At 33.8% G+C, this 9,950-nt stretch overlaps 1 protein-coding gene and 1 pseudogene across 1 annotated transcript; one reads left to right on the forward strand and one right to left on the reverse strand.

Moving 5' to 3' along the window:
• The first annotated feature begins 2,579 nt into the window (after positions 1-2,579).
• Positions 2,580-3,576, forward strand: LOC133297138 (probable trehalase; annotated as a pseudogene).
• Positions 3,577-4,308: 732 nt separating this feature from the next.
• Positions 4,309-8,930, reverse strand: LOC133297145 (uncharacterized). The gene is made up of 9 exons (XM_061496226.1): positions 8,688-8,930; positions 8,057-8,544; positions 7,881-7,982; positions 7,658-7,739; positions 7,504-7,523; positions 7,320-7,380; positions 5,334-5,413; positions 4,660-4,767; positions 4,309-4,580 (listed from the first exon to the last, which is right to left on the reverse strand). Exons 2-9 carry the CDS (start codon positions 8,522-8,524, stop codon positions 4,518-4,520), a joined length of 984 nt encoding a protein of 327 aa, XP_061352210.1. The 5' UTR covers positions 8,525-8,544; positions 8,688-8,930; the 3' UTR covers positions 4,309-4,517.
• Positions 8,931-9,950: the final 1,020 nt, after the last annotated feature.

A 9,950-nucleotide genomic window follows, 5' to 3' on the forward strand; every position in this document is an offset into this window, starting at 1 on the left:
CTACCACAGTCCAGCTTCAAGGAGGTTGTTCGTGCTGCGGCGTTGAGTTGAGCAGTTCGTGAAGAGGAATCATACAAGGGAAGATTCTACACGAGATCTGCGCACCAAGAGGTAATCGTGAAACGAGGATGATTCAATAAACATACCAATGTACTAGGTCCTAAACCGCTTACAATAATTCCTACAAGAAGAAGAAGAAGATGAGAGAAAGGACCGGAATTTCTTCTGCCTCCAGGTTATGTTTATTTTCTGGCTTTTCATAACCTGCTGTAACCTGAATAATGAACAGTGGGGACACTGTTCATTCGTAAGTTTGGGGTAGGGAGAAAAATGTTATTGGTGTTATTTTGAGTCAAAAATATTTTATTGCCTTGTTTCCTTTTATTTTGCGTTAGCGCATGCTTCTGCTGATTTTAGTGTAAGTTGTAAACATTACTTTGGGTGTTATTTTTGTTGCTTTAAGATGTATGTTAGGGAAATTTTTGAATTGATGAAACTGTGCTGTGAATATTATCTGATGTTTTTCTGAAATGATAAAAATTTGTTTTGGAATATTATCTGCTTGGCTGAACTGTGAATTGATTCACTGAGTGATGAACCAAGATGAAAACTTTTCTCTTGTGTGAAAAAGGAGAGAAACATGCTTTAATTTAAATTTGCCATGGAAGACAGTAGATAGGCCTGATTGAATGTCACTACGTATGCAACTTTTACTCTCTAAGAGGTTGAGGCATGATTTAGAGGTTACAAATTTCCAAAAGCTTTAATTGATAGTGGAGAGGACTTAGGACTAATGGAATTGAAAGAAGATGACCTTATGCCAACACAAGGGTGACCTCAATAATAACCCATTGTGATTATTAAAATTAGGCCCCTTAATAAATAAGTCTATATATATATATATATATATATATATATATATATATAAACAAGGGACAGGTTATATTTACAAACTTTTTTGTTTACAAACTACATTATGTTCTCTCAGGAGAACACTAATTTCACTTTGTTCTCCCAGGAGAACATAGTGTAATTTGTAAAAAAAATTTAAAAAAATTTGTAAACGGATCATTCCCATGTAAACAAACCAAAAAATGTAAAGGGCTCCGCTGTCTTGAAGGCTTCCTAGTAACCAGGGCCAGTCATGTTACCCATGATTGAGCCTTGATGTCAACAGTAGTCTGAAAGTTATAAGCATGCAAATGCACCTTAGCTTGTTATGCGGACTGAGTAACCGGGTGACTGCATCAATAAATAGGGTCATTCACGTAAAAAGGTCCGATTGACAGCTAAAAAAAAAGTACAAAATAATAATTGTGTCAGTAATAAAGGGGAAGCCATAAGATAAGAGCAATGGAGGTCTAATTGAGAGAACCCAGATTAAACTGAAAGGTAGTTTTCCTTCATTTCTTGGAGTCATGCAACTAAGTCTAATGAATAAAACTCAGTTCTATTAATTATTCGCCCTAATGGTATGGTTTTGGAGGAATGAGTAGACTACTATTGAATGTTGAGCTGAATTGAGAAATAAGTTGCCTAAGAAACTTTAAATTCTATTACTGTTTCACACGTCTTATTTTTATTAGAGCATGTTGAAGAACTATTGCTTGAGTGCTGAATTGACTGATTGTTGAAAGATAATTGCTTGGTTGATAATTTGAAGGCTTGAAATTTAACTCTGATGGATGTTGCATGTTTGAAAAATGAATCTAAAAAGTTTGCATGATTAAGAAACTTACTGATGTTGTTGTCTTTGTTTTGCTGGAGGACTAGCAAAATGTTATTGCATGAGTTGTAGCATTTTTTTCTGGATTTTTCATATTTCCCAACATTTATGAGGACTTTGGCCTGCTTTATATTGTCTCTTAAATGGGCATTTGTATTTGTAAATTTGATCTGAATATGATTAACAAGTTATTGGAAAGGCTCAACGTGAATACACATTGGTTGATGAGGACCAAAAGATTCAGATAAGGTGGAAGGTGGAGCATAGGTGCAGTTATTGTAAAGTTATTTTGAAGTTTTTGGGCAAAGGCAATGGACATTGAAGGTGCATTTTCTTTGGAATAGCTTGAGTTGAAAAAATGCAGCATATCGAAATGGAGCCTCATTTGCATATTCTGCTTCCTGTCCCAGCTCCTTTCATCATTCCTGGGTCACGCTTTCGTGAGCTCTATTACTGGGATTCCTACTAGGTAATTAGGTTTGTTTCTCTTTACTTTCTGTCTTGGTGCCTTTTTACCTTTCTAGATTGTAAGGCAAGAGGATTTGAATTTTTTGTGTGGGTTTGACATTCCTAGAATTAATTTCGCAGTGCGTGTAGAAGTTGCTTCTATTCCTAGTGGTTTTGGCTTTCTTTGTAATTAGAAGCTCACGGATTTGAGTACAGGAAACACTCTCTTTGCAAAAATGAAGGGAGTTGTTTTTATGACTAGAAGTATAATGTGGAATCAATGTCCAGTTACATGATTTAACTTTCTAAGTCATCATATTGTGTATTAGTGTTTTATCTCTGAACTTGAACACTTTTGTGTATTAATTCCTTGCCACAAGACAAGGAATCTTCTTCCAAGCTCTTAATGGCATCGGATGAACAACATTTTTACCATGAACTGGACTCTGCTGCTGAGTCAGGATGGGATTTCAGCACAAGATGGATGATGTACTATTTTTGGATCAACTAAATTTTTCAACAAAATAAAGTTGATGAATGTCAGGGATGGCAACTTATACTCCCAAGCTGGGCACCTAAAACACATGCTAATAAGAAAAACACACATCAACGCAGTTGTTACATGTTGCCTTGTTTGAGAAGTCAAAAAATACTTATTAATTGATGAAATCATGTCATTGCTGCAGAGATCCATCTGATTTCACAACATGGGCTACAACATCTGTGATACCTGTTGATTTAAATGCATTTCTACTTGGGGTATGTCTTGGAACAATGATTACAAGAAGTCCTGAATCATGGTCTTTAACCTGATCAATTCTATGGTTCCCATTGATTTAGATGGAACTTAATATTGCCTGCCTTCTTTGCAAAAGTTATTGGAGATAATAGCACTGCTGAACAATTCCAAGTGTCTGATGTTAGAAAGAAGGCAATAATAAAGTCTAATTTCTGGAATGAAGACATGAAACAATGGCTTGATTACTGGCTCACCAATAGAACATTTGAGGTATTACAGAGTGAAGTTTATGAATCTCCCACAATAGGAGTTGTCATATTCTTTTGCTGCTCTGCTCACTCTCTCTTTGATACTTTTAGGAAGCTCAAGTTTGTGAATCCCTACATCAAAACCAAAATGTATTTGCTTCCAATTTTATTCATTTGTGGATGGAGCCATTTCACTCAGTTATTCCATGTAAATTTTAGTAGCAGGAAATGTTATTTGCACGACCAATCGTTACAATCATTCTGGTATCAGTTTATGAGTCTGATTGTGGTTGTGTTCAATGTAGACTGGTTTTGGCTGGTCGAACGGAGTTGTGTTGGCATTTTTGGAGGAGTTTGGATGGCCTCGAGACTGGAATATACATTTGCTGATATGCTCTGGAAGTGAAAAGATATAGGCTTTAATATTATTGGAACGTTTCACATGATGTTGAGAGAATTTATGAAAGCTATAATTTATGGTGGTTGAAAAGAATTGGTTTGTTGATTGAGTTTTTGATCGGTTCTGAAAGAAAATGCTATCCAATTCAATGTAATGAATTTTCTTATAATATAAATGTATCAGTTTGGTTAAAATGTAAATTTGATATAATCCTAGCTAATTTGAATCGATTTGGTTTGGATTAATTTTTTTGTTTCACTAATTTCATCAAACTATAGAAATTTAATTATTTTTCCAAATATGTTAAATATATGTTCAAAGAATATATTAAATATGAAAGCTTATTTAAATTGTCATTAAGAATATATCTATTCAACTAAGAATAGTTTAAACTAAACATTGAAACTACAATCATATTTCGAACTAGGACATTGGTACAACTTTTTCAGGATCAAGAGCATAACATTATTACGGCTTCATCAAAAAGGTGCAAGCTAGTTAAAATGTATGTCTTGCAGAAGGAGCCTAGTACTAACTTAAAATTTGTCTTCAAGATATTGAAGTGGAAATGGAAGATTTTCTCAGTGTTTTTATTTTTATTTTTATTTTATTTAATTATTTCAGATTTAAAATTTAGAGTTGAGTCAATGTCGTTCGGTGAATACATTCAAAATTGGTAATGTATACCAAATTATAGCCAATCAGCCTGCAAGTCTGCCACTGTTGCATTCTATACCAACGAATGAACAAAAATAGAATAGTGATATAGATTTTTAGTAACTTAACTCCCATACTCATGACTCATTTTCTCGTGTTCGATATAAAAGAACACCATTCATAGCAGAATACATGGGTAAAATATTCCTTTGCCAATAACAACCACAGTTCCAATATTCAAAATCTGACAGATTGTCCCATTATAAATATCTCAATGCTGCCTTTTCAAGTTTTAAAACATTAATCTTCATCTGAACTGCTATCTTCAGAAGTCTTTCCAATGTCATCTGATACATTTTTATCCTGCAGGGAAACAAAACGATGAATGCAAGGTAGCCGAGAAGCATAACAGTAACTTACTACAACTTCAAAAGATACTTACTGGCATTTTGTCCCAATCTTTTAGTTTTGAATTTGTCAGCATATAATTATCTCTTAATGGAGCCCAGGCAGGCTGTTCATCTTCTACCTTGCCTGTGCTTGCATTGGCCTACATAACCAAAAACCAAGCAGTTTGATATTTAAGCAACAGATGGAAGCTACCTCATTAAAGATACATTCGTTACGGTTCATTGAAGGAAAATTAAAACTGTAATAGTGTAGCTAAACAAGGTAGCATTTATCTAAATTACCTTTCTGACCCCTCTAATGAAAAATTAGAAGGCAGTGTTTGAAAAACATTAAAAATCTAAAAAATAAAATGGAAGACCAAATAATAATAATAAAACATCAAATTAAATGCATTTAATATTAAACTATTTTAAAACTCGTAAACTAATAGTTTTAAAGAGAAAATATACAATTATGTATATAAATTTATGAAATAAAATTTATAAAATTTATAAAATTCAAAAAATATTTTTTTCCTTCCGGTTCATCAGAGTTTGTTACTTGCTAATTTGCAGTGGTTATGACCAATTTTTTTTATCAGAATATGGTTTTTGGGGCTGGTAACAATCAAATATGAGCTGGTTTGGACGGGTTAGATTGACAGGTCTGAATTGAGTACTCCAATGAAAAACTAGCACTAAAAGAGAATGCGCAGCAAGAAATCACCTTTGCAGAGGTGCCAACTGCTTGCAATGATGGTTTCCCTAATTCAGAAAAGAAGGCTTCTTTGGTCCGCTTTCTTATCTCTGGCAGTACACACACTAGATAGTTAGATTTGTGCACAAATTATCAACCCCGAATATGTTAGTACCCATAAAAATAAAACAGATAGGAGGTGAACAAAAGAATAAACTGAACAGAGAATTCAGGAATGTATGTACAGTATTACTATCACAAAATAGTTATTATGGATATTTTCTTCAAATTACAGGAAAAACAGAACAAGAAAATAGATAAAAAAAAAAAAAAACAAATGATGATAGCTCAGTTGGCGCATAGGAGCTCTGCGCAGGTGGTGGTAAAAATATGTGTTCGATCCTCCTCAGTACCACCTTTGGGAGAGGTTTAAAACCTTAATTATGGACCCGCCTCGGATCGGACTAGTCGCGAAGCGATGAACTGATTGGAATATTTCCAAAAAAAAAGAAAATAGAAAAAAAGTTACTCCAATTCCCCAGCTTTAAGAGAGGCCTATGCCCATCAAAACCAATTATTCCACATTTTCCCTACCTCTACTCACTCCTGCATTCCTTTTTTATCACTCCCTACCAGTTCTATTAGGATTCCCACAGTCTCTTTCTGCCCATGAAAAACTGACACTAAAAATGTATGTACTATATCGCTATCACAAAATAGTGATTATGGATATTTTCTTGAAAGTACAGGAAAAAGAGAATAAGAAAACAGATAAAAAATGACTCAATCAAGAGATTCAATCCCCAGCTTCAAGAGAGGCCTATGCCCATTCAAAAAACCCTATTCCACATTTTTCCTACCACTCCTCACACCTGCATTCCTCTTTTATCACTCCCCACCAGTTCTGTAGCATTCTCATGAATCAGATTCATTATTTCCTCCTTGGACCACAGCTAACTCCCCTACTGGCCCATTATCTATTACCCAAATGCCCTATTCTTTGCTTCTAGAATTAACATGGGACATGGGCCTAACAGAATAAATAAACATTGTTTTCGTAATGAGTAAACTAACTGAAAACAATAAGTTTGAAATTGGCAATTATCATATTCATTTTCACCAATCTAAACTGTAAGGAAGAAAGTAGGAACTATATGACAGTTCCAGGCACAGTCTCAACTCTCAACTGTACATATTTATTGATGTAAACAGTAAATTAGACCCCAGAACTGCAATAGAATGATAGTTAGCTTAAAACAATAAAAATCAGCTTGTTTAGACTTAGATATGAACCAGATATTTGTAACATAAACTGTTATCAAGTAAAATACATGCCAAGAACATTGTCATATGCAATTTGGAAACATAACAGATATCATTGTAGTCCCAAAATGAATCATGTCAAGTGACCAGGAATAACAAAAAGTACACAAGATCGCAAAGGTTTGTCGGTTTTAGCCCAATCTTGCAGTTTTATGCACATTTATCACCATTGTTGGATGCTATGGTACCATAATTGAGTGAGGAGGATAAGAAGCCACTGAAAGATAGTCCCATTTCTGATGGGATTTTGCCACTTTGAGTGTGGCCTGTTACGGTATACTTTTGTGAAAATTCTATAAATTAGAAAACTGGGAATATTATCAGTCTGTAATGGTTCCTACACTAATGAAAATATTAAAGCAAATTAAGAATTAGCACATGAAATCATGGTTCATGTTAACTGATTATTACATTAAGCATGATTTCATGATTGAGACTTTGGCATGATACTCATCATACAAAAGACAATAACAACTGAGTTCATTTGACTATAAAGAAAAAAAGAAAAATTGCAGATTTGGTATGGAAGTGTCAATTTTCCCACTAGATAATATAAACTTCAACAATTATTCCCCAGAATGAGATTTATTTCTCTTCTTATGATTCAGTTATGCTGCAAATGTACTAGAAATGCTGACATGGATTTATCTTTCTCATGGCTCACTTTTCGTTGTTACAGAAAAAAGAGCTAACCTTTTGCATCCTTAGTCCTTGAGGAGTCCAACCCTCTCTGAGCAGTTTGTGCCTTGTTGACCTGCAGCAGATTTGAACAAAATCTTTGGTTGAATAATAATAAAGATACAAAGCGTCAATGAAACAGACGTAGAAAATCCAGGAAGGAAACCAAAATTAGGCTAAAACGTAAGTACAAACTTACAGCATTGAACAACTTGACCACTGAAAGTAATCCAAAGTGATGCATGATCAAAACAATAGTCCAAATCAGTATGAGGAAAATGCAAGTCACCAAAACGAATAAAGAAGCTATAGACCTCTATTTAAAAAAGAAAAAGAAAAATCAACTCATGTACCTCCTTTTGTAGCAACACTTATTAGAAACTTTTCATGTGTGTCCACATAAGTAGCAGGTTTGACATGACCCTTTTCTGCTAACTGTAACAAGCAATATAAACACTAGTCAGACTGTCTCCCAGGTAGTAAAAGCTTTGGGTGACGAATACTGAAGATACATATAAATCATCAACACTAATGGGATAACATTAAGATCACGGTCAACTCGAAATTCAAAATTACCATCTGCTTTTCCTTTTTTGCCTCTCCCTTGATCTTTCGTTCCACCTCCTCTTCTGCAAGCTTCTCTACAACAAGTTTCTTGTGCCCTGACAATACTGGACCCTACAGATTTATCCAAGTCTTAATAAAAAAAATCACTTTTTTAATGCTCCACATTGTATGATCGCCTAACTTACCAATGTGTCATCAGAAACACTCTTCTTTATAATATTCCTGAAGGCAATCTTGAATGCTCTACAACCTTCAGCGAATTTCGTAATTCCTGGCTGAATTTCACCATCATCTTCTCCTTCATCCTCGGAGAATTGATTATTCATATCAGCAGCATCCTTATTCCGCGGTTTTTGTCCTCCGGCCACTGCTTCATCTTCAGAAGGCTCTTCACTTTCTATGTCATCCCCCTCATTGTTCTTATTCCCCATAGACCCATCAACTTCATCATCGTCTTCATCATCAGAATTATACTCTCGTGCTCGCTTCCGGAAAAGTTTCTTCATTTTTTTGTCTATTTTAACTTTCTTCTGTCCATGTGGTGGTGCCATCACTTTTGGTTTCTTACTTGACTTTTTACGACCTTGATTTTTAGCAAAGTTCCTCTTTCTTGGACCTCTTCCAGGTTCTACCAATTGCATTTCTTCAGCCATGAACTGTTTTATGATTCAACCTATATGTCATAAGTGAAGACAAGTGCATATTTAGAATCAAACATATGTGCCCGATTGCTTCAAATTAAATTTTATGCTACAAAAAATCCAATACCTACTTTTTCGAACGTTTTACAAATTTCAGAAGTGTTAAAGAACTTACCTTCTTCCCGTAACAGAGCACCACCGTCGAATGCTCAGAGTCACTACTGTCGCCGCGCAAACACCGAGACACCGAACCACCTTGACACCGCGAAGTATCCCAGCTGAGCCGTCGTTTTCCCCTCTCACCGATGTGCCACTGTCACAAGCATTCCTGTCGTCGCGATTTTTTTTTTAAAATTTGTGGCTTTGTCTTTCTTCGAATTTCAAGGGGTTGGCTAGAAAATAGGGTTTCAATTGGGTTTAGGGTTTAGGTCTTTTTACCAACGTAGATGAATATTTTTTAAAATAAAAAGGAGAGATTTTTTTTTTTTTTTAAATATAGGGTTTAGGCTTTCAACGAGCAAGTTAGCTAGCTGCACCATAAAATAACTGAGAAAACAAAATTACAATTTTGTATTTTGGGTATAATTTAAGCTATATTTATTCAATTGATGTGATTTTTATCTCGTTGAAAACATTAAAAAAAGAAATTTATAACTTCTATGAATAACACGAGATTCAAATCCATTATCTTAAATACTAAAAATTGTATGGAAGATAGCTTTAGAGTGATTTTCACTAAATGATTACTTCTTATTTATCACTTTAATTCCTTTTAGTTTAACTATTGCTTCAATTTAACAATTTAAACCTGAAACTAATATATTTTTAAGCTAGTATCGTGTTCTATCATAAAAACTCAAGAATCTTTTGTATTTGACAATATATATTGTATTCTTGACTAATTACAATAATATTTATCTTTTTTTTTGCCACTTAACAACCATTAATTTAGATATCATCCAATGGTGCAAAAATGGTAGAAAAGATAGTAAAACTAAATTGGTAGGGAATATAAGTTGATCCGATAAATAATTAATGAAAAAAAGTGTATTTTGTCGACTAAAATCATAATATTCAAACAAATCAATAATATTATGTCAAATGATAGCCTCGTAATATAATGCACACACATACAAAGAAAGGTATTTTAAAAAAAAAATTATTTTTTTAGGATATGAAAAAATTACAACCTAAAAATAACAATTGGTGGAAAAAGTAAAGAAAACAGAAAAAGAGAAATACACATGTTAAATAGGATAGAAAGAACAATGAAAGTATTTATCATAAACTGCGTTACAATGCCCCATATCATAAAAACGTAAAACTGAAAATTGAAGACTTTGTTATAAATAATATTGTAGATGTCTATAACTCCCAAAGAAACAATGTGTAACTTTTGTAACTTCTAATATGTAATTAGGAGAATTCAATATTATCA

Source organism: Gastrolobium bilobum, unplaced genomic scaffold, assembly GCF_033153095.1.
Source record: "Gastrolobium bilobum isolate Gb01-03AN ecotype WA unplaced genomic scaffold, APGP_CSIRO_Gbil_v1 utg17466, whole genome shotgun sequence".
NCBI lineage: Eukaryota > Viridiplantae > Streptophyta > Magnoliopsida > Fabales > Fabaceae > Gastrolobium > Gastrolobium bilobum.